The following is a 25,759-nucleotide window of genomic DNA, read 5'->3' on the forward strand; positions in this document are numbered from 1 at the left end:
TCACACATCAGCTAATGGAGGGGCTAATGTGAGTACTAAGCAACATTGCATACAAGCATAAATAAATAGCATGTGCACACAACAGAGCATTCATGTGCACACAACAGAGCATGCTTGAGCCTATATTTAGCCTAAATGCACTCCACTGACCATAATATTCACCATTCCTACAATGAGCACTACAGTATGACATATATGAATAACAAAATTACCATACACATAACTGAATCACAATTGGCAAACAAGACTCTGTCATTTCCAATGAACATATCCTGTGCATAATCAATAAGGCAAGAAAAATACCGGCTCTGCACATGCTAAGAACCTTCTCCCAGTCATTGTTCCTTCAAATGCAACAAGCCTCTCTGGTGGCTTCCCATGCTTCTCGCACAGCACTATCAGATCTAGCTCAAGACCCTTGTAATCCGGGTCCTCAAGAGAGAAAGGCACCTGCCCAAGCAAAATCCAAGTTAGCATCATGTGCAGAGGACGAGGACAAAGCAAATCAAACGAAATCCTCACACCAAAGACCACCTACACAGAAAAATCCCCAATTTTTTCTAAACCTAGCCCTAACCCTAGCTCCAATGGAGTAACTGACCTGGTTGAGCCCATCGGTGGAGGTTTCCGAGTGCATGTACGGGAGGCTTGAGTTGTCGTCGCTGCTCTCGTCTTCAAAAACCATGGCTGCGGCAGCTTCGTGTGGCGGCCGGCGGGGGCGGGCGCAGGCGGCGGCGAGGCAGAGAGAAGGAAGAAGAACGCAGAGCAGAGCGGGGGGAGTGAGCGGGGTGTGGCTCGACCGCACCAGCCGCGCCCTAAACGGCTCGACCCGGGCTCGTCCGAGTCAGCGCGCGGGCACGCGCGCACTGGCCAGCGTGGCGCCTGACAGGCGGGCCCAACCGGTCAGCTTTTCTGTCAATACGTATAAAACGCAGCTTTAGTATTTTTTGCAACGGCTCGCCCCAATCTTGGTACTGACATGTAAAAATTACCAATCTTGATACCAATCTGCTTCCAATGCCTCAATTGTGGTACTTCTATGTAATTTACTCGATGTCTGATGTACTCCAATCCTCGGACTGCCGTTTTTTTTTTCTTTTCAGTCGTATGGCCGAGAGGCTCCAGCAATAACACCTTGTGCAGAATTTAGTTTTGGTATATAGGAGTATATAGATAGCTAGAATAGTTTACTTGAAATTACCATGAGTTTTATGGACCTGCTAAGGTACTGGCTTGAAATGTTTGACAGAGAAATAGTTTCTATGTAGAACAAAATAGATTCGAGACCGAGATGCGGCAACGGATTTCTGTATTTTGTCGTGTAGAAAATTATTTCCTTTTTAGCTATCGAAGGAGGATCCAATGAGCCGAAAATCCTTAAAACAGGTATTACAGTAATCCTGATGGTTTGTAAATACAAGCTTTATTGTAAAGAAGCAAATTTTCAGATCTTTTCAAAGTACATTATCCGTGCCGCGTACATCTTACCATACCATCTCCAGGAAGAGTGAAACTTTACAGGAATAATATCCTATTTACAGGATACATTAAGCTCCTAATCTAACCAAAAGAATAGCTCATGTACAGGATCTCGAGGCATCTCAAAGTGAAAACACTGAAGGCCACGCTTCCTTCTATCACTTCACAGGACTTGCAAGCCTCTTATTTGGTTAAGAACAACCGTTCCTACCACATGGACGTCGTGCAAACAGTCCTGCAAAAATCAATAATATCAGTTTACAAACAAGAAAAAACATAAATCAAGAAAAAATTTACACTGTAAGTAATGTAGTACTTATTTCAGTACGACGGCCTGCTTTGATTACACAAGACCTGCTTTTACTAGGCACAGACCAAGCCTTCGCGTATGATATGTCCACGCATACTCATCCGCTTGTTCATACTCGCCCCCGTTTTCTCATTATCTAATTAGAGTTTGACTATATTTTAATCATTATAAATGTCAATTATTCATCTTCTTGCAAGTTCGTAACAAAACATTGACAATGACAAACATTACTTGACACGGAGAACATGTTGTGAAATTATCTTGCGTCATTTCCACCTTAAAATGTATCGATAACACCTTCCTCGGGCTTCACTTTTGGTTGAGATTCCTTGCCAATCAGCTTCAACGGAACATCAAGCTCCGGGGGACTCTGCAAATCCAAACTTATTTAAACATTAATAACAAACTAAGCTATCATACTCTGGAAGCTTTCTGCAACCAAAAACTTTTAGATCACCATGCAACGTATAAGTGGCCAATAGATGTCTTCAAAAAATGGATGTTCCTTGATATCATTTGCACCAGTATTTGAACCTATGCGAGAAGAGGGATCTCTCTGAAGCAGTCCATGGATTAGTTGCTTCGCCTCCAGGCTAACCTGAAGAACGTACTTCAGTTAACAAATTGACACAAACAAACAAAATGTACTATATACTGAAGCAGTTTTAGACAGACATGACGTGTCGTTATTCATTCCACGCTGTAAAATACAGCTGTGTAACAACCGAAATTTGCTCAAGAGATTGTACTTACATTCAAGTTTTACCATTTAGAACTGAATATATTGAGCAAGAATAATTGGCCTACATCACAAAATACTCAGCTCTTTGTTTTATAGATAGGGAAGAAAAAAATCTTACCGGGATGCTACTAGGAAAGGTAAGATCTTTGTGCAGGATGTTATAAAATGTCTTCTTCCTGTTCTTTCCTCGAAAAGGTGTACGCCCATACAGCATCTCATACAATAGAATTCCTATAGCATGGAAAGGATGTTAGCTGACTTCACAGTAGTATTACCTATTAACGTCACCTTACAATTAGAATGGTTGGAGATACTTAAGAATACATCTCGTTTCTAACACATTTCATAATTATCTAGATATTGCAGATATAGGATCATATGCACCACTCTACATCATACAAACATCACATGGTTTATCCGCTTCAAGTTGGAACCAAAGAATTTAGTATGCATATAATATTTTTTGATAGAAGGGATTTATCCCTGATTTAATTATGTGAACCTTAAGAGTTCTTATACAGAAAAAAAGCAGGAAACAACATGAAAAGAACAGGTATGTAAACCTTAAGGATTTATCCCTGATTTATCACTGCAAACCCAGTTTGCTGAAATGTTTCCACGTGACTACATGAGATATAAACAATACTGTGAAACTAAACACTCGGCTTAAATGTGTTCGAGAAACAATCAACTTAACCACTACTCCCTCTGTAAACTAATGTAAGATGTTTTTGCGGTTCAAATTGAACTGCAAAAACGTCTTATATTAGTGTACAGAGACTTTTTGTAGTCAAACTGACAATATATATGGCTGAGATGTAGCTGACCCTCAGAAATTTCAGCTATCTACACCTTTTCAGGTGATTGCTACTCCTACTAAGAAGAGAGGAGAAAAAAATTAACCGTTTTTTACTCGTGGTTTACTACACTGGTACATCAGATAATTTATATATAATAAAATATATTTATTAGTGTTATAGCTTTACCAAGAGCCCACCAATCAATGGCACTTGTATGTCCTGCACCTGTGATGACCTCCTAAAATAACACACAAAAAAAGGCAAGGCAATTGTGTTAATTATTAGGAAATAGCTACAATAACATCAGGTGGTTTAGAATAGTACATTTCAGACTACGTGGAAGATCAAAAAACAACTTACTCTGTTATAAAACTCCCTTCACTTTGAAATAGATGATGTTTTAGCATAAAGTTCATGTTATAAAATAGTGTTTTGGCGATGTAAGATTCATATTTTCTCAAAAGATGACCATGCTATTTATTGTGGTCATGAATATCAGTGAGACAATGTTGGGAACATTAAATTTTATAGAACTATTAGAGACAATAGAATATACATGAAAGAGAGAATGGGTTATCATCGCAAGTTTCAGATTTTGACATTCCATCTTCTGAAACAGGCGAAAGGTAAGTTGAATCTATCTTTCGTAACTAAGTTTAGGCCAAAACCTGAGACAGGCTAAAAGTGAAAATGGAATGTCAAAACCTGAAACAGTTGTGATAGATTATAATTTATCTTTTGTAACTAAGTTTGAATCTGAGTGGATTAATCTATCTACTGTAACTAAGTCTAGGCCAAAAGTGAGTATAATCTATCTTTTGTATACCTTCAAAACCTGAAACAGGCCAAACGTATATATGGAGATGGGAAGTTTAGGCCAAAAGTGATCTGTTTTGTGATGGAGGCCGTAGTACATTAGGATGTTATGATGATGCAGGTTACGTTAAAGATTATATTGTAAACAATTACTCCAACAATGAAAATTATTGAGTTCCAACAAAAAACTATATGTAAACCAACAAGTTGACATGCTATGACTGAGAGCAAGGTATCGTACTGGTGCAATGTATTCTTCAGTTCCAACAAACGAATTCGATGGAGTGGAAGGATCCGAGACAAATGAAGGCGGCGTAAATTCTTGAGATCTCCTTCGTTTTAGTGATGTTGAATGCTTTATAACCTGCAGGAGAGATGCCCATCATGAATTTTATAAATATTTTGTTTGAAGCGATTCCTTACAAGAAAATATAAAGATGTATAATTGTAGTAAACAAAAAGCAACTTTAAAACTGGACAGGCAAATGAACAGTCAGGATATCGGTTAAATAATTCAGTCACCAGTTTTTGAATTTTTGATATTATACTCATATAGCATTAGTTAGTTCAGAAAATACAGAGAGTTGGTTGAGAAAAGTGATAGATTTGCTAACTTCCATTTTTCTAAGTGAGACAAATTTGCTAACTATGGAGTTCAAGCTCGGGCACGGAAATGTCAAGCAAGATGCCATGCAATACAAGCACTGGCTGGCTGGTGTGTGCCCTTTGGCCTGTGGGCTCCATATCTGTTAGTAGACTACTTCAGATGGGCCAAGGCAATTGTGCAGACCTTGCACGGCTGGCGGTGCACCGTGCACCACTGCACGCCTGCACCTCAGCAAGGGAAGAAGGCACCATGTAAGAGTTTGACAAGAAACACGTGGTAAGCGACTGCGGCCTTCATCCAAATAATTCACTATCAGACAGATCAGGTCAGCGGTTCAGGTAAAAAGCCAGCCTCCTGCCCATTTTTCACATCTGCATGGATGATCTCTAAGCTGAGAAGGTTGCTGGTTGTGTTCTTTTTTGGTCGAACAGGCGGTCCAGTCCAGGTTTTTAATATAGGTCAAAAAAGTACTACTAGTCTACATAAAATGTTCTTGGCAATTAGGTAATCTGTTATCTTCACTTTGAATACGATGGATGTGAAAAAGTCAAAGATGGTTACTTGAGTATGAGGAATGCTTTTGATTTAATCTTCAAAATGTTTCAAATTCTATCTGTGTGAAACAACTCACCAGCTGATAAGGAATCAGTTAAGTATTCTAGAAAAGTTTTACAGCACTTAAAATGTGTTTCCTCAACTTACATGGGGTTTCGAAGAAGTCAAAAATGAGAGGTCAAAATCAGTCAGCACAATGTGCCCATCGGCTTGGAGCAAAATGTTTTCTGGTTTCAAATCACGGTATATAATACCTGCATCAGAAATAGTGCATGCAAATTATCAACCTCATACATCATAACAGAAATACCAAGTCGGTCTCTTTAAAGAACATATACAAGTACAGCACCACATTGTTAACAGTGAAACACTAATGCACGGTCTTCTAAGAAACTTTGTCAATAATAAAATATTAAGTTAGGAAGTCACGGCTATACCAAGACAATGAAGATACTCGAGACCAATTACAACCTCCGCAGCATAAAACCTACAGAAAACATAGATCAAAAGAATGTTACAGAAAAAGAAAATGTGTAAGTTGAATATAGTAGACGCATATTGTTAAGACATGATCTTATCACTGCAGAATCTAAACAATTGCTTATTTCTATAATGGGAAACAGAAGAGCAAAAATAGTGAACAGTCCTGTGGTTTTGAGCAGCTAGATTTTTCCTTCACACAAGCAAGTTATGTACTCCAAACTACAAGAATTTGATGATAATATTTGCTAGAAGCAGTTTCATTCAGTGGAATAGTAAGAAAGAGTATAGCGCTGCTCACAGGCTACTGCAGGGGCAGCTAGCCTCATAACATCACTACCAAGCTTAGCGCTCAGGGGTGTAGCTGGGCTCTGGTTCTAACCGACCTACCTGTAGGCTTGTCCAAAACTATTTCTTTCTATCAATGCATGGATACACAAAGCTCTTATGTTTTCTCAGAAAAGAAAGCAGTATGAAAAAGTGTATCAGAGCGACTGTATTAGCAAAAGATGCCTAGATATATCGTCTTAGTGCCATAGTGAGTAAAAAAGCTTATATCAGGTAAAATATTCAGATATTGCAATACCTGTAAATACAAGGTATTATCAAAAAAATACCACATGTTTTACTCAGTAATTTTCTAGAGCCAGTTGAAATAATTACTATTTGAGTTCAGGAAGGAATAGGCTGACCATAAATCATTTGACTTTGTTACTATTTTTTTACAGAAAGACATTAAGCTAGTTTCCATCTAGATTGCCAGTTTGCTTATCATATAAAGGAGTTGTAATACAGGTTTGGATGGGAGAGTAAAAAGAGAGAATCCCAAAGTGTCCTTCGCTCCCGTGATCTCTGCTGTCTTTGTTATCCCTGCCCTATACTGTCAGACCAGAAATCTTACCATATGGGTTGGTTCAGTTATAAGGGAACTTGCAAAAAGTTGTGCGGTCAATTGTTCCCATTTCTACCATTTGGCCACAACAGCCTGGGCAAGAAAAGAATCATGACTGGCTGCTAGAGCTATTCCTCTTATTTCCCACGGCTAAAACTTAAGTTTTCCAACCTTTTGGAAAGACCTCACGTTCCCTTTTCAGGGAATCAGCACATACAAAATTTGAACCACTGGAAATGCCCGAAGGAAAAGATGTCCCTCCATTACAAATAAATGATTTTTGGTTTTCCAGCTCTCAGTGTCCAGAGTCTACATGATGAAATTTTGACCGTCATTTTAATAGTATGAATATAACAACGAAAGCACTTTTGATTACATATCGACAAATATAATCTCCACGTGGAAAATAGGGAACAGCAGTTGCAGGATCATGGGATTAAGTGTAGGATTAGTTAGTATTTTCCTTAGAAGAAGCTAAATTTGGAAGCACAAAGCCCATAAGTAAAGAGTGAATTAAAGGGCAACTTTGGAAGCAAATTACAATTTCTAGAAAATACCGTGCATGTAACGACTAGCCCAGATGTTACGATTTGAGCAGCTACCTTGCAGAATCTTCTCTGAAAATTTTCAAGGGTTGCTTATCCAGTGCCGCAAACAATTCTCCTCCGGGACAAAAGTCTGTTATAAGACAAACATGTGTTGGCGTCTGAAAATAGACAATAAGAATTAGCATAAATGTTCCAATAAAGTTATCTTGAAATATAGTATTGGCCATTGTGGAGATTAACAGGAAGCAACTAATGGGGCTTAAATCTTCATATTACCTTCCATATTTTGTTTACTAGAAATGTAAAATAACTCAGGTAAGGCATAAGGTCATGAAACAAACCTGAAATGAAGTATACAATGTTGGAAGAAAAGGATGATCCAACAGAGAGTATATTTCTCTTTCAATAATAGCTCGGTGCACCTGCGCATTACAGAACTTCATTAAGATATTCAATGCAAAAGATTGTACAGAAAGATAATCTATAATAGCATGTCAATATTTATTTATAAAAAAATACCTTGTTGCGGTTCAACATCACTGATTTGTCCATTGCCTTCATCGCAAATAATTCACCACTACCTTGCAACTCAACCAAGTGTACACTGAAGACAAAAAAGAATAATTTGATAGCAGAAATAGGGCTAAATTTGAACAGAATTGCCTAAAACACGAAGTTTACTTCAGGAAAATCATACAAGATGGCTACCACACATAAATAAGTTAGACATGACACAGCCAAGCTTACTGAATTAACCAGACCTGCCTACATAAATAGGGATAAATTTGAACAGGATTGCCTAAAACACCGAATTTACTGCAGGAAAATCATACAAGATGGCTACCACATAAATAAGTTAGACATGACACAGCCAAGCTTACTGAATTAACCAGACCTGTCTACGTAGACATAGGTACTATTTTGAACTACACACTGTTCTTGCAGCCCCATGCTCTCATAACAGTAGAAATGGAGATTAGCTAAAAAGTTTAGACACCGTTGAGGAGTTGTACCTGCCAGTGTCCCCACACCCCAGAGGTTTAACTGGCTTGAAGTGTTTCAAGCCAATCTTCTCCCCAGTTTCTATAATCTGCAATGCCAAAAAAAAACATTAAAAGTATGTGGGTAATTAACAATCTCCCCCTTTTGTTCCTTGCCTTCTTTCTAGCAACTTAAAAGCACGCTTGCCGGGCAGGCATGTCAAAAAAGATAACATAAGAGATAAGACCCTATTGGTCACGCACTAAATGATGTGCCTTGAAGCACTAAACGAAGTCCCAAGTTAAATTAGTGGATACTAAGGTAGGGGTTCTATTGTTTCTAAGGGCAATGATTGGCTGAACCTAGGGGCTGCAGCTCCAAGCTGTCAATTCATAACTCCTCGTCTCGAGATGCATGCACCCTTATAGCTAAGAAAATCTAATTAACTAAGATTGTTTTAGGAACTAAGAAAATGAAGAATTTCTTTCAGAAGCTAACTTTTGGCCATGTTGAACACAATGTATCTCTATCATTTTTTAATACCATGTTGCACACATCATAATCAAAAAGCATCTGCATTTTTGATGGGGTTTTTTTTTGCGAATGCGCTTTCAATGGTTAATATGACCCAAATCATGATGACATCATGGGGGTCTAGGAGGACATTAGAGCTGGTGCTCGTAGGTCCAGATAAACCCCTCTCTTATTTCTAATTCATCAACTATTATACTAATATATTCAAGTTCATGTAGGTTGAGACAATTTGACTCTGCTATTGCTACTGCAAGAATACAGAACTATCTTGTCAAACAACAGATAGAATATACCTTTTCTATAGCTTTCCAAGAAGAGTTATTCTGTTTGTGAGGTTTTGGAGAAACAGATAGTGAGTGCATTGCCCACAGGTCCTCTGGTCTCTGGGAAAGTAACAGATAGCATGACGTCCACCAATCACAAAGAACTGGCTAAACAAATAACTTTTCCAATATATTCATATCAAGTAACAATATCCAGGAAAAAAATCTATTGTGTACTGCAAGGACCAAGTAGCAACCTATCTGATCAGTCCAATGTGCATGCCAGCATGTGTTCGTATAAATTTACGATGTTATACCTTATGTTGCATATTCTGGTTTTTGTATTATTTGCATAGGAATAACTAAGACTTTATTCGGTCTTTAAATTGACTTCGACAATCATCTATCCACTCTTTCATATACCAATCAAGAACAAAACATGCCAAAGCAATGTTGAGTTCAGATTCCTTTAGGAACATTAAATAAACAAAAAGTAGATGTACCTTACCAAGTTGGCATCAGGAAGCTCCCTGACTGCTTCATCCACATTCCCTGCTGTAGCTTTGACCTGGTTAGATCTCATTCTACAAATAGTTAGCAAAACTCAAGTGTTACTATTACAGGAACATTACGTGTCTAGGTTTTTAAGTAGTCCCATATTGCAATGATTTTGGAACCTTCCAGCCTATTTTAGAATTTCTTACAGAGGCTGTTGACTGCAGAAACATTACTACAACCCACGCTTCTTGAAAATACACAATCTGTTGTGTGTTTTTGGAACGTTGCATTTAATTTACAAAACAAATCATCTACAGTAAAAAAGGCCATGGAGCTTAAGCACCCAAATGATATCCAGCTGACTAATTATAGGTCTCTAGATTAATTTTATCTTCGATTCCCAACATATTTTTTTCTGAACCAAAGTACCTTCACATCCTCAAAAGGGAAATTACTCAAGCTGAGCTGACCTACCAGTTTGGCACTTTGTATCTCAGTGTTCTCCGAGAGTCGGTTCCTGAGGGGTTCAACATGATCACTTCCATCAAGTTGCACGCCGATAAAGTACTGAAGCTCCCCCTGTATCCATAGTAGCATACAAATGCACAATCGTTACAGCACCATGCTGGCTCCATCTATGTAACTGTAACTGCAAGCTCCAGAACAAATTCAGCATTTGGATAACATTTCGCTACCTTCTGATCCCACATAGGCTGCAGGTGAAACAAGTTCCAGAACTTCTTCCCTGATCCATCAGAAGCAAAAGCAGATATGGTAAGCAAATATCCCACTACATCCTAGAAACTGGATTGCCTATAGGGGAGGGAGCAGAACTAAAATGTGAGTCCAGGAATCTGTCACTAGATGATGCAAAAATTACCGCTCTTGGTGTAGTTAATTAGCTGGACGGTGACCTCCTTCTGCTCCCTGATGGCCTCCCTGATCTTGTCAACGGTGGTCTGGTCGGTCTCTGACCCCTGAAGAAATCTGCAAGCACCAACAAAATCAATCCACATTACATCACCTAAGGCTAAGAGACTGACAAGAACACATGGGAAACTAAAGCAGAAGAGACATGGGAAAATCGAAGGGGGGAAACAAGCATTGCAAAAATGTGGTGGCTAGAAATGCGGCGACCTCCGCCATGGGGCGGTGGCGCTGCTCTTGCACGAAGGTCTGACGGTATGTGGCTGATGGCGGGGACTCGATATCAGTCAGGATTCAGCCTCTCATGCAAGGCCGGGGCACAATTAAACTCCGGCCGCACCGTGCTCACGTTCCAAAGCCCTAGCCGCCATATCCAGATCAAACTCCTCTCCCATACTCTCCGGCCACAGCTCCGGCGCCGCGGGGCAGAGGGAGGGGAGGAGTCCCCCGCGACGCTGACGATGGACATCAATCTCCTCGCGAAGCTAAGCTTCTCTGTTCATGGTTAAATGGAGAACAGCGCCTGTTTGAGATAGATCCGAACGGCTTTGGATCCGTCCGACCGTGATCGTGCGGCTGTAATGAGTCACTGCGATTTGTTGGCGCTTTAGGGCACGTTCAGTTAATCCTCACCGCAAGGGGATTGGAGAGGAATGAAGGGATTTGAGGTGGATTTTGACTTGCTCAGGATTTAATCCCTTCCAATCCCCTTCAAACCCCTTAAAATCCTATGAAACCCAACAAGGCCTTAACGAGATTTCATTTTACAGGGATAGTTGATTAGTTGGTACTTTGTATTGATCAAGATTTGTTTCCTTTTTACATGAGTGTGGTGGATGTAGCGCCCTGCAGTTTTAATAGGAAAAGAAGCATGATAAAACTAAGAATTGAACTGTGGCCTGGGAGTTGAGAGATTGCATCTCTAGTCAACTAGGACAATATTTTGGTACAACTCTAAACTATGATTTTCTTTGTATACAAGCGAACCTTGTTACTAATCAGACCAGCCAATCGAGAGACCCTCGACAGAAACATGAGATCCGGTTTTTGAAGATCTCATCGCAATGGACTTAATAATGAAAAAGAAAAGGAATTATTGAAACATATCACAATAACTTTTGTTTGAATAGCATGTTAATTTAAGCAACGCAGACCTAATAACTCACGTACAACACAATAGCAACATTGACTCGTACTTCTGTGTGAAGTATAATAATTTACGCACCGCAGACCTGATAACTTAAGTACAACACAATGGTAACATTGACTCATGAAAAAAAGTTGTTGAAAACAAACACCATTAAATTCTGTGTAAAAAGTGTGGCAACATACGTACCACGGGACAACTTAGGTACCCGCTAACTTTGGATCCGAAAAAACCCATGAAACATAGGCCTTGTTTGGTTCTAAATAAGTCACCAACTTATAAGTCGAAAAGTGTAAAAAATGACTTATTTTGCCAAATAGACCTAACTTATAAGTCATAAGTTGCTCCACCCCAACTTAAAACTTATAAGTCACCCTCTTTTACATGGGTCCCACCACCTTTACATAAAAAACAAGGTGGGAAGGTATGCTCAGATGACTTATAAGTCAGGTGACAACCAAACAGGCATGACTTAGTCAGTGGTTTTAAGTCACCTGACTTATAAGTCAGGTGACTTATTAGAACCAAACAGCCCCATATCATCAAGGGATCTAGTTTTGAAGATTTTGTCGTGACGGGTTCAATATAAAAATAGATTTTAAATCAGACAGGCTGTTTGACCTACAAAACATTTTAATTATTGAAATGAGGAGAATCTAGGATAGCATCCGTTTTTTGTCCTTTATTGCATGTGGGAGAAGGTTGGGAAACCTATTTTATGCCCCGCTAATTTCAGTGTAAATAACATCTAGACCTACTAATAAAGGGAGGATTGTTTCTGCCCGTTCGTCATGTATTTTGCAGAAAAGCCTTGACTTTTCTGAGAATCAATTTGCAGTCTAGATTTAAGTTAGATTTTCCCTTTTGCAAAAAAAACCCTAACATTTTCGTTAATCAACCCTAAGTCAAGTTTTGAGTCAGATTTTCACTTTTGCAACAAACCGCCTCATATTTAGGTTAATCAACCCACAGTTCATATTAAATGTTTTTAAAAAAAATCCATATCTTTTAAACCCTAACTCCAAATTTAACTTTTTATATATGGAACTTAATTAGAAAAATGTGTACAGTCTGAATATGTTATTTTACGTGTTTGCAAATTTTTAAATGATATTTAGGGTGCAACCTAAACCAGTAGCGCATGGTCCGTCTTTCTTTCGTACTAGTGTCAATCCAAATTGAAAATGAATACCTCACCAAAATCAAAGTGGAGATGAAAGAAACCATCTTTGATCACGCATGCACGCCTGATCAAAACCTCACAGTAAAAACAGATTTCTCATCTTATGCCGCGCGAGAGAGATACCTTATGATTGACCACATTCAACCGTGCTGAAATTGTGTGAGCACTGAGGCCATCGTCGACGACGGTGAGAAGAAGGATAAGCAAAAACACAAATGGAATGACATGTGTTTGAAATAAAGCACGTGAGTCTATTGGGGTCTTGAATCATGGTTATTGGGTTAGGGGCGTGTGGTAGTTTCTCTCTCTCTCGTTGCAATGCACATGCTCTTTTGCTATGATAACTTATGTACACAAACATGATAACTTACATAATCTAGACGTGGTAACTTTGGACCCGAATAAAAATCATTGAAACATACCAACATGGAATCTGGCTTGAAGTCGACCACCGATTTGAGTTACAAAACATTTTGAATTTTTGAAATGAGAAGAATCAGTATGACACTAGCTTTTGTCCTCTAGTGTATGCATGCATGTGCATATGAGGAGGAAAAGATAAGGTGTTTGTATATATCTCTAAAAATATAACGTTCTCCCGTTAGTCCACTCTTCTAAATTTTTTTAAGTCAAATTGTGCAAAGTTTCACGAGGTTTATAAGAACAAGATATCAACAACTAAGATACAAAATAATATCATACAAAAATAAATTTATTATGTATTTAGTTATAGTAATTTTGTATTTTAGTTATTAATATTTTTTGCTATAAACTTAGTTAAACTTTACACTGTTTGACTTGAGACAAAATTTGTAGACCTTTTGGGAGATGAAGGGAGTAACTTTTAATTTTAGTTCAGTTTAGATTATATTTCGTTTGAGCTAGTTGCACAAATTAGCACGAAAGCTTTTGATTCAAATATGTGGTTTAATGAGCAGCTCAATTTAATAGAAACTGGGAGCTTCCATTTATAGCAATTGGATGTTAAAATGATCAGTAGTTTATGTTAAGTATGTTAAAAACTAGGGGCAAATCATGTGGGTGCACAAACGCTGGAATGGTCTGGTTTGGAATTGTGTCTTTTGGGGATTAATGTTGGCATCGATTAGAAACACCCTTCCAATACACTGAATTTTTGGGATTAAGTTTTGAAAACGGGTTTAGGAGTAAAATTTTGGGGATCGATTAGAGTTGCTCTTATCCATTGGAGTTAAGTTTTGGGGATCGATTAGAGTTGCCCTTAGCTATTGGTGTTGTGGTGATATCGCTGCGATGTGATGGTGACGTAGTCTCGAATAAGAATCTTTCGTCTCCAATGTTTCGTCGATGATATGTGCGGTGTCCTGGAGAAACTTGTAGGCCTTATTGTTCTCATCATTCTTCATTGATGACATGATGATACTCCGTGTTTGTCAGCGGCATGGCTCCATGTGTATTTCCGACGAAATCATAATAAAAAAGGTAGGGGCAATATTATTATGAATCCCAATACCCATGGACACCGTGCATGTAAGGTGTGGTTTGGAGGGCAGTTTATGCCCACTATTTTTCATGATGGGTATCCACGAGCTCAAGGATTGGCCATGATGTAGATTTTGTTGTAGATACTTATCTAACAGGTAGATTCCACATGATAGTGACCCTAAGCCTTATAGATGGTCTAGAAATCCAATGGCATATATCCATGATTAAATATTTGTATTATATTGGTAATATGTAACTCTTATTGTGTTTGGGGCTTTTATTTGCCATTGTTGCTAATGCTTTTTGCATTTGCTCCATGAATATCCATGAATAGTTGGGTATCTGGAAGTTGTGTGCATGCATAGGAATTTGTGCCACATGGATATTAACGTGGCTAGAAACAAGAATGAGTAGCTTGATATGGGTGATCTAGAGGAGCTATACGCGGCCAAACCCACTGCACTGCCATCCTTATTCTTCTTCAATGCGCTCTTCTTTTTCGAACCTTCGCGAGAAAGGTCATGAGCCTGACCTAGTGGTACAACCACCATTGTTTACCTATATTGGGGTAGTTCACCTGATATGTTGGCGCTATTGTCAATCTTCGTTTCTACAAGGTAGTCTACAATTGTGGCAATTCAACAAGGTTTGGTCATCCATACGCTTTTGCGGGTGCTTTAGTGGCTAAATTTATTGATGTTGTCAATCGTCTACAAGAGCTATGGTAGCATAACGATGACAAGTTCGCCTTTGGTTTTGATAAGAATTTTGAGATATATTGTCTTGATTCTAATATATCCTTTTGTAGGGTCATTTATCTTGACAAAAAACTCCACCCTAGACGAGACAAGCCCACGATTAGCTAAGAAGTAAGTTTGAGAAATCTCCACCTCATCTCCCACTCTATCTCTAAATTCCACTCCACCCCTAGATTATAAAGGTGTGAAATGTGTGCTGGCTATCAAACTAGCTCCAAATTTCATATTAGGGAGAAGTTGTTGTGAAATGTCTAAACTAACTACCTATTTTCTTGTTTTTTCAATCAATATGCTTGTGTATCACTTTCCTTGCTAAGCATCATGTGTTTGTCCGGAGTGTGATCAAGAAGGTGATGGTGAAGTTCGTTGGCAGAAAGTCTTGGTCGGTGGAGTGCTCTAGCAGGGGACGAAGTCGATCCTCCCTCCATCAGACGGTGATGAGATTGAGAAAAATTCTAGAAGAATGAGACGGCAACAACATGTACTATGGGAGAATGAGGGGCATTGACGATGTACTTTAGAAGAACGAGGTGACAACAACATGTTAGTCCATTACTGACAATGGTGGGAGACGGAAGAAACAAGAAGGGGATAAGAGAGGACAAGCGATTGAAGCTTTTGAGAAGATGAGGATCATTAGGAAGCCTGTGAAGACAAACCCTAACCCTAGGTGTTGTCATACTGTGCCATGAAAAAGATTTGAGGAAGACATAGGGTAGTTAGAGAGAAAACAGGCAGTGGGTGGGCTAGTGACTTGGAGTCACTCGGTATCATTGATGGGCGTTTTCATATAACTCCAAGCTCTGGGCACGTGAAGCATCTCTAGTCAAATCAACTAGTGGTCATTGTAATTTTACTCTACCTACAATAGCAAGTTGAGTTTTTTTTAGGACAAACATATCTCCTCAACTAGTGAAGCTATGGAGCGGAGTTGTCCTCGAAACACCCTTGAAGGGGAAGGTTTTAGGACGCGGCTATTCTGCACCCGGGCTCATATGAGTGGGTGTGAACAGTAAAATCATTTTAAATGGTAAAAAAATATGAATTATTTTGTGGTGCAATATGCCCAGGTGCGTGATGCCCATGCAAAATTTGATGAAGTTTGAACATTCGAGGAGTTTATAGCAAAAAATAAGATTTTCGGGTGCCGGAGAAATTTTTGGAAACAACATTGTTCACGTCCGATTTTGTCTTTTTTTTGCCACGAGCTCTTCAAATGTTCAAACACCTCGAAATTTTGCACAAACGTCACATTCGAGCATCTAGCGCCACACAAGAAATAGGAATTTTCTTTACTGTTCACCAGGTGTAGATGAGCCCGGATACCGAGCGAATTATCGGAGGTTTTAAATCTGTTCAAGAATGCATTTTTTTTTTCTTTGCTTTTTGACTAGGAAACTACCATTGCACCAATATGTTTGGTTACTTCTACTCATGATCTAGTGAGTTGAGAAGGCGAGGCTTATTCACAAAACGGAAGTATTTCAGGATTTGTAGTTTTGTTTTTCTCACCTGCAGTTCCTCCCTAGGATCTCTTCGCGCGTGTACTCCGTCAGCTCCAGGAAGCTATCAGACGCGAAAATCTGCCCAAGAAAAGACCATTCCATCAGTACTGTACTAGTCTTCATCATGCACAAGTAAAAACTGATTTCAGCTACGACTACATACAATTGGGTTGTCTGGGAGCCTGGGGTCAGTGATGACGAAGTTCTTCTCGATACGCTCGAGCGTGGTAGCGAGGTCCAGCCCCTGCCTGATGTCCTTCTCCCTCTCCGCGCGCTCCCAGCTGTTGGTGCGCTCCACCGTCATCTTCAACTCCGGCGCCTCCACCACCGCCGGCTCCCTGCTCCCCACGGAGCTCCTCTTCCCCACCTTGAATCTGCACATACAGCCTCTGCAATTGTGAGGACGAGGTTCCAATTCATTCAGTGTACAGTACCTGTGCGGCGATCAGGTGACTGACCCCATGAGGGAGGAGCGGCCGGACTTGCGCCCGCTCATCATCTTGCTCATCCGTGACTCCTCCTTCTTCAGGTCCCAGTAGGGCGACTTGTAGCCGCCGCCGGACGGGGTGGCAGGAGCCACGAGCGGCGAGCTCATCTTGTCCGCGTCGCTGGCCTTGGGCGGCTCCCGCTCCGGCGAGTCCGCGCGCCGGTGCTTCACTGTCTGCACGACCTCCGTCATCGAGGACATGGCCTTCTCCTTCTGCCGGTCTGCGTTCCCACGGAGTGCAGAGAATTGTCAGTTTCAGCGCCGATCGAGTCGAGAGTGACCCGACGACGGCCAAGGCAGAGTTGTTGCGCGTGGCTCACCGTCGTAGCGGATGAGCGACACCGGCAGCTCGTTCGGCCGCATGCGCTTGTCGCTCAGCCCTTCCGTGTACTTGCTCACCTCCACCTGCATCCTGCGCGTCCATCATCACAAATAAGAGCGCAGCTCGAGCAACAACATGTAATGGCATTGGACAAGTATAAGGTGAGCGCGTACCCGATGAACTTGATGACCTTGCCGTTGTCGTCGCGGATGGGGGTGACGGTGAGGAGATTCCAGAACGGCGTGCCGTCCTTGCGGTAGTTGAGCAGCCGGCCGCAGAAGCTCTTGCCGGCCTTCACGGCGTCCCTGATCTTGGACACCTCGTTCTGGTCCGTCTCCGGGCCCTGAAGAAACCGGCTGCACAAAAAGCAGAGCTCAAACATGCATCGCACTGATCGGTCGACCAAGAAACCGGCGACGATGGCGCACGTACCAGTTGCGTCCGATAATCTCCTTGGCGGAGTACCCAGTCATGGTGTAGAAGCCGGCGCTGGCGTAGATGATGGGGATGTCTGGGCGGGTGGCGTCGGAGACGACGAACGTCTGCTGCAGGTTGGACAGCGCGTCCTTGAGCTCCTGCGACACCCGCGGCAGCGCGTCGGACGACCCGCGCCCCTCCATGGACGGCTTGGCGCTGCCCATGCCGGTGCCGCTGCTGCTGCGGCGCCGCTGCTCCGGCTTGGGCCACCACCCCTGCGGCTTGCTGCCGCTGCCTGAACCGCCCGGCTCCTCGACGATCTCCTTCCCGCTGGACAGCGACGGCGGCGTCGGGAGGGTGAAGCTGGTCTCCTCGCCGGACCCGGACCCGGACGGGAACGCCATCCACTTCTCCACCGAGTCGGCTACATCTTTGGAGCTGCCCGCGCCCGCCATGGATTACGTCACGTGCTACGCCGCTGACGAGACTGATTTGATCAGCGGTGCAGCAGCTATGGTGGAACAACCATCTGCTGAGTTTCTGCGCTGAAAAGAAGAAACGCAAAATTCAGGTACGTATCTCGCAGGCAGTGTTGCTATGATCTTGTCGTAAAATTCACTCAGCACACCGTGTCCGTGATTTGGGGAGAATGAAGAGAAATCCAATCAAATCGCACGTACATTTGAGGCTGTCAACTCCAACAGGTGAAAATTTGAGTAACCACTTTTCTACTGTAGTATAGTGACCAATCAAGGGCTCCAAACAAAACCGAACAGGGGAATTGGATATGTATATTTTTAAGGAAACACAACCGACATGTGAGTGGAGATAAGTCAAGAACTACTTCCAACATACCGAACCTGATAGATATAGTACAGTGGAACCTACCCTCACTGTTCCATTATCCAAAGCAGACCAATGAAATACTCTGAACGCCCCGTTGGCAGCTAGGCTACGTCCAGCTCCAGCTCCAGCACGGAATACCGGTGTACAGAGACGGCAAGAACATACGTAAAAGGAAAGCGGCAAGACAACGGACCAAGCATCAAAGGACACAAGTGCACGGCCCAACCAAAAAGAGCAAAAGGCAGAGGAGGATCAACCAGACCAACCTTGAGGAATCAGGTGTCAGGTGCGGCACCTCCCAATGGCAGAGCAGAGAGGAGCAGCTGGACCTATCTAGTCCGTGCGGAATCAGGTGCTGCTGCTGCGCCTGGAAATGGAAAGCAGAGCGGCAGCGGAAAAGAATGGCGGGCGTGGCGCAAGGGAGAGGATAATGCAATCCTGCCCGTGGTCGACTCACGGGCGTCGCCTCGCCCTGGCGCCCCCGTTTTGTGGCCAGCGATGGAGGCACGTACGGACCCCGGCCGGTGCGACACGGGGAGGCGTCGTCGCCAGCGAGCCAGCGAGCGAGGCATCGTGCGGACGCGTTTTGCCCAGGGGTGGGGGTGGGGGTGGTGTTGACGGCGACGGCGACGGCGACGGGGAGATTTTTCGGGGCGGGTGTGCGGCCACGGGAGCGCGCGAGGGGATCCAGTGGATGACGGGCTGCCGGGGAGGTCCGCCTGAGCTTCGCTGTCGCGAGGTTGTTCCTGAGTGTGGGACGGCGATGGGCGAGATCAGTGTGGCCGGCTGCTGTGGATAACTAGGAACAATCGGGTACAAATACGATGGGACGACACGCGTTACAAAATTGCGCCTTCATTCGAGGTCTTCTTTTTTAGCAGTAGAGATTTAACAAGAAAGAGTACAGTTTTGTGTATGGATGGGGGGGATTTTCCCGCGTCACAAACCTATGATGATTGCAGATGAGATGATTGGGTTGTGCTGGGGGACACCCACTAGCTTCTCTTGTGGACCGTCCGCTCAGCGTGATTAGGAGAAGGGAGACAAAACGGCTGCACTGTTCTATGAAAAAGAAAACTCAATGAGATGGCTATCTTCTAACACTTGCAGATCTTTTGCCGATTATCACCTCTAGTAGTACTATCCGAGAAGTACTAAATGCCGCCTTATCTAGTAGTAGTAGTAGGAATTTCAGAATTCTTGCATCACTTTGTGCCTTTTATTTATCAAAGGAGGGCGTTTTGTCTCCCGGGAGCATATACTCCTGGATGAACAGTAAATTCAAAAAAAAAATTGTAGATGTTTGTATTAGTGTCGCAAGCATGCTTGACAAATTTCATGTGAAATGGAACAACAGTGTTTCGTCGGTGAAAAAAATGGGTGACATTTGGTCTTCAATTTGTTTTTTTTTCACAGGCCAAAATGCTTAACCTTTTTGCCTTAAAATTTGCAAGTAGCATTTGTGTGTGACTAAGATCACATAAAAAATTTAGCTTGATTTTTTTGACATTCGAAAAAAATTGGGTTCGGGAGCATGTGCTCCGTGGAGCCAAATTGAATTTCCATTATTTTTCATGATACTTGTAAGAACTTAAAATAAAATAGGTGTTGGCACAGGCCAGGTTTTTAAAGAAGTAGGAGATTTTGAGCATTGAATACTCCCTCCGGTCCTTTTTACTCTGCATATTAGGTTTATTCGAAGTCAATCTCATTCAACTTTGACCAAGTTTATATAAAAAATTATGGGCATTTACATAACAACACCAATATTGTTAGGTTCATCTTGAAATATATTTTCATATTATTATAGATACTGATAATTTCTAATACAAATTTGGTCAAACTTAGGAAAGTTTGACTTTCGGCAAATCCAATGTGCAGAGTAAAAAGGACCGGAGGGAGTACTTTCTGGATGAAAATCATGCTAATTAACATCATAATAATCTACCATGAAGAGAAGATCATGTGGGAAGAAAACCAATTGTGTAGGAACTTCCAGAGAAGAAGGCGGCGTGTGGTATGAGCATCCCCCACTCGTAGCGATGCTTGTACCATATGGCGCCGCTACCATCCGGTCAACTGTTTTACACTCGTGTGATTGGATCTCGCAAAGAAGGAACAAAAAGGCCAAAATTCATGAAGGAGATGAGCTGAGTCGGCCCGCCGGGTTGCTGATCTAACCCAAAAACTCGAGGACAATGGGTCATGTGGGTTGGTCTCAAACGAGATTTGGGTCAACAGAACCGGCATTGGGTGACCCGCTGGGTCCAGCAGGATCAGCCCACCTTATAGTCTTATAACTCGCAGCAACTGCAAATCTCCGTTGCACCGGTCTTGTCGTAGGACCCAACTTTACTACGCAAACTGTCATATGAATGCTCCATATATGAATTACAAAATTATCTTGATATGTTTCAGCAATATGTGCACGTACAAAATTACAAATAGACGACATGATTTTTTCATTAACCATGTATTAGAAATCTTAATTCTTTGTGTTTACAGAAATTGTAATTCTTACACTAGTCGGAGTGAATTAAACCGTGTCTAATTTACACATCTTGTTTGTCCACAAGGCAATGTAAAACAAGAATTTGGGTCAACCCAAAATACCCATCGGAACTACGAGGCCGCTGACTACTCTTTATATGGGACGACCCGTGGCCTCTCGAATTGGCTAGGTTTGGGTCGGTCCATTCCCATGCTGAGCCAAAACCATGAACCAGAAATAGAAAAACTCACCTCCAGAAGGATCCATAGAGGGAATTGGTAGAAGGGCACCACCACATCATCACCTCGATTAAGGAGGCTAAGACATTGACCTTCTATAAGAGAAAATATCGACTAGAGGAGGGTGAATGAGAGATTTTAAAACTTCTAGTCAACTAAACTATCAGAAGAAAATCAGGGAGGATAAACAGAGTATCAGTAGCGAAGACAAACTATCTAAGCACAGTCTAACATAGAGCAAACTACACACATTGTAATAATAGTGAAGATAAACTAAGACATGTCACATGCAGCGGAATAAAAAGGATCATTGTGATAGTCTTCACAACACAGACAGAGAACGTAGAGAGAGGAAAGTATTCACAACAGATTCAACATATTGTAGCAATTTTGCTGTAAGTAAGGTTTGTCGATCCCACATGGAGTGAATAGGAAGGCACCACAAATCCCGCAACTAAGTTGTCACTTACGCAGTTCCATACACACCCAAACCGGAGTTTGGAACTAGTCTATGTTATAAGTTACCGGGGAAACGGAATAAAAGGGGGTTTACTAAACTATAAACGATAAGGTAAAAATAGGAAATAAAAGACACTAAGTTAGTCGAGACGGTGCTTGAGCAGTAAAGCGTTATTGAGGGTTCTGGGATCATCACTACTAATATGAACTTAACTCCAATCCACTCTTCATGCGCATAAGCGGGCGGTCTTCGGTACAGAATATGTTCTACTCTAGGTAGACTTCATATCACATACGCCATCAACCGTAGTTTTTCTACACTGGTTATCACATATGGTTAATTAAGTGTTTCCCCATGGTTTCCCTATTACTCCCCTACAATTGTAAAGGCGCGGAATTGAGGCTTTTATTGTCACCTCTAATTACCTCGACATCTTAACTCCTGCAATGATAATAATATGCTTCACGGCCAATCACGGCGATAATGCGAGCGAGCTCTCCTCTCAGCATTCGTGACGGCTATAACTCAAACATGAACAAGAAGATAATTGATCGCATCAGGTAAATACATAAAGTTCATCCATATCCCCGAGAACTAGTACAACTACTCAAACAGGTAAATGGAAGACATAAAAGAAAGAGTCAAGTCACAAGCCGGCATCGAGCCGGTGAAGGGAGAAGTCATGGTGGTGATGACCCACAAGTATAGGGGATCAATCGTAGTCCTTTCAATAAGTAAGAGTGTCGAACCCAACGAGGATAAAAAATGATAAGCGGTTTTCAACAAGGTATTCTCTGCAAGTACTAAAAGAAGCGGTAATAGATAGTTTTGTAGCAAGGTAATTTGTAACAAGTAACAAGTAGAAATAGTAACAAAGATGCAACAAGGTGACCCAATCCTTTTTATAGCAAAGGACAAGCCGGAGAGTTCTCTTATATAAAGCAAAGCATTCTCGAGGACACATGACAATTGTCATCTAGTCACGTTCATCATGTTTAGTTGATTCGCGTCCGTTACTTTGATAATTTCATATGTGGGTGGACTGGTACTTGGGTGTTGTTCTTACTTGAACAAATAACCCACTTATGATTACCCCCTCTCGCAAGCATCCGCAACTATGAATGAAGAATTAAGATAAACCTAACCATAGTATGAAACATATGGATCCAAATCAGCCCCTTACGGAATAACGCATAAACTAGGGTTTAAGCTTCTGTCACTCTAGCAACCCATCATCTACTAATTACTCCCCAATGCCTTCCCTTAGGCCCAAGTAAGGTGAAGTGTCATGTAGTCGACGTTCACATGACACCACTAAAGGAAGAACAACATACATTTCATCAAAATATTGAACGAATACCAACTTCACATGATTACTTATAACAAGACTTCTCCCATGTCCTCAAGAAAAAAAGTAACTACTCACAAATCATATTAATGTTCAAGATTAAAGGTGTATTGAATATGCTTTAGGATCTAAATAATTAATCTTCCACCAAACAAACCAACTAGCATCAACTACATGAAGGAAATATGCCCTAGAGGCAATAATAAAGTTGTTATTTATATTTCCTTATATCATGATAGAATTGTATTAACCGGAAACTTAGTATATGTGTGAATACATAGACAAACAGAGTGTCCCTAGTATGCCTCTACTAGACTAGCTCGTTAATCAAAGATGGTTAAGTTTCCTAGCCATACACATGTGTTGTCATTTGATGAACGTGATCAAATCATTAGAGAATGATGTGATGGACAAGACCCATCCGTTAGCTTAGCACTATGATCATTTAGTTTATTGCTATTGCTTTCTCCATAACTTATACATGTTCCTATGACTATGAGATTATGCAATTCCCGAATACCGGAGGAACACTTAGTGTGCTATCAAACGTCACAACGTAACTGGGTGATTATAAAGATGCTCTACAGGTGTCTCCGATGGTGTTTGTTGAGTTGGCATAGATCGAGATTAGGATTTGTCACTCCGATTGTTGGAGAGGTATCTCTGGGCCCTCTCGGTAATGCACATCACTATGAGCCTTACAAGCAATGTGACTAATGAGTTTGTTATGGGATGATGCATTACGGAATGAGTAAAGAGACTTGCTGGTGATGAGATTGAACTAGCTATGATGATACCGATGATCGAATCTCGGGCAAGTAACATACCGATGACAAAGGGAACAACGTATGTTGTTATGCAGTTTGACCGATAAAGATCTTCGTAGAATATGTAGGAACGAATATGAGCATCCAGGTTCCGCTATTGGTTATTGACCGGAGATGAGTCTCGGCATGTATACATAGTTCTCGAACCCGTAGGGTCCGCACGCTTAATGTTCGATGACGATATGTATTGTGAGTTATGTGATTTGATGTACCGAAGGTTGTTCGGAGTCTCGGATGTGATCACGGACATGACGAGGAGTCTCGAAATGGTTGTGACATGAAGATTGATATATTGGAAGGTTATGTTTGGACACCGGAAAGGTTTCGGATAGGTTCGGGCATTTTCCGGAGTACCGGGGGGGTTACCGGAACCCCCCGGGGGGTTAACGGGCCTTCATGGACTTTAGTGGAAGAGAGGAGTAGGCGGCCAAGAGGAGGGGCGCGCCCCCAAGCCCAATCTGAATTGGGGGGCTGGCCCCCCTTTTCCTTCTTCCCCTCTTCTCTTTCCTTCCCCTCCTAGTTGGACTAGGAAAGGGGGGAACCTACTCCTAGTAGGAGTAGGATTCCCCCCTGGGGCGTGCCCTATGAGGCCGGCCGGCCCCCTCCTCCACTCCTTTATATACGGGGGAGGGGGCAGCCCATAGACACACAAGTTGATTTCTTAGCCGTGTGCGGTGCCCCCCTCCACAGATTTCCACCTCGGTCATATTGTCGTAGTGCTTAGGAGAAGCCCTGCGCCGGTAACTTCATCATCACCGTCAACACGCCGTCATGCTGATGAAACTCTCCCTCGGCCTCAGCTGGATCTAGAGTTCGAGGGACGTCACTGAGCTGAACGTGTGCAGATTGCGGAGGTGCCGTGTGTTCGGTACTTGATCGGTTGGATCGCGAAGACGTTCGACTACATCAACCGCGTTACTCAATGCTTCCGCTTTTGGTCTACGAGGGTACGTAGACACACTCTCCCCTCTCATTGCTATGCATCTCCTAGATAGATCTTGCGTGATCGTAGGAATTTTTTTGAAATAATGCGCTCCCAACAGTAGCATCCGAGCCAGGTCTATGCATAGATGTTATATGCATGAGTAGAACACAAAGGAGTTGTGGGTGTGGGTATATACATATTGCTTGACGTCACTAGTTGTTTCTTGATTCGACAGTATTGTTGGATGAAGCGGCCTGGATCGACATTACATGACCGTGTTCATGAGACTGGTTCTACCGACGTGCTTTGCACACACAGGTGGCTGGCGGGTGTCAGTTTCTCCTACTTTAGTTGAATCAGATTCAATGAACAGGGTTCTTTCTGAAGATCAAAAAGCAATCACTATACCACGTTGTGGTTTTTTGATGCGTAGGTAAGAACGGTTCTTGCTAAGCCCGTAGCAGCCACGTAAAACATGCAACAACAAAGTAGAGGACGTCTAACTTGTTTTTGCAGGGCTTGTTGTGATGTGATATGGTCAAGGCTTGATTATATAAATTGTTGTATGAGATGATCATGTTTTGTAACACAGTTATCGGCAACTGGCAGGAGCCATATGGTTGCGCTTTATTGTATGAAATGCAATCGTCATGTAATTGCTTTACTTTATCACTAAGCGGTAGCGATAGTCGTGGAAGCAATAGTTGGCGAGACGAAAACGATGCTATGATGGAGATCGAGGTGTCAAGCCGGTGACGATTGGGATCATGACGGTGCTTTGGAGATGGAGATCAAAGGCACAAGAAGATGATGGCCATATCATATCACTTATCTTGATTGCATGTGATGTTTATCCTTTATGCATCTTATTTTTCTTAGTACGATGGTAGCATTATAAGATGATCTCT

General features: G+C 41.9%; 1 protein-coding gene across 9 annotated transcripts; it reads right to left on the reverse strand.

The window, feature by feature from the left end:
- Positions 1-1,401: 1,401 nt before the first annotated feature.
- Positions 1,402-19,115, reverse strand: LOC125537871 (phototropin-2). Of its 9 annotated transcripts, none has more exons than XR_007296132.1 (25): positions 18,828-19,107; positions 17,731-18,260; positions 17,472-17,654; positions 17,297-17,388; positions 16,948-17,197; positions 16,653-16,863; positions 16,497-16,567; positions 10,386-10,492; positions 10,201-10,250; positions 9,980-10,084; positions 9,516-9,575; positions 9,038-9,127; positions 8,243-8,319; positions 7,749-7,833; positions 7,571-7,651; positions 7,284-7,387; positions 5,747-5,796; positions 5,457-5,563; positions 4,389-4,511; positions 3,518-3,569; positions 2,650-2,762; positions 2,247-2,387; positions 2,021-2,159; positions 1,796-1,925; positions 1,402-1,714 (listed from the first exon to the last, which is right to left on the reverse strand). XR_007296132.1 is itself a non-coding variant. In XM_048701196.1 (24 exons), exons 2-23 carry the CDS (start codon positions 18,168-18,170, stop codon positions 2,067-2,069), a joined length of 2,685 nt encoding a protein of 894 aa, XP_048557153.1. In that variant the 5' UTR covers positions 18,171-18,255; positions 18,828-19,115; the 3' UTR covers positions 1,402-1,714; position 2,066. The 9 variants fall into 9 exon arrangements, 6 of the variants coding, with proteins under 6 accessions (XP_048557153.1, XP_048557150.1, XP_048557154.1 ...); XR_007296130.1 differs by having other exon boundaries at positions 1,796-1,940; XR_007296131.1 differs by having other exon boundaries at positions 1,796-2,159.
- Positions 19,116-25,759: the final 6,644 nt, after the last annotated feature.

Source organism: Triticum urartu, chromosome 2 (genome assembly GCF_003073215.2).
Source record: "Triticum urartu cultivar G1812 chromosome 2, Tu2.1, whole genome shotgun sequence".
Lineage (NCBI taxonomy): Eukaryota > Viridiplantae > Streptophyta > Magnoliopsida > Poales > Poaceae > Triticum > Triticum urartu.

Bases quoted from the DNA above. Each gene is read 5' to 3' on its own strand.
- LOC125537871 (XM_048701196.1), bottom strand. From the start codon at position 18,170: ATGGCGGGCGCGGGCAGCTCCAAAGATGTAGCCGACTCGGTGGAGAAG. The intron at 16,864-16,947 runs GTCAGTCACCTG...CTGTATGTGCAG, and splicing joins GGCCGCTCCTCCCTCATGGG to ATTCAAGGTGGGGAAGAGGA. The intron at 5,797-7,283 runs GTAGCTGCTCAA...TGTTTTCTGTAG, and splicing joins TTCAGAGAAGATTCTGCAAG to GTTTTATGCTGCGGAGGTTG.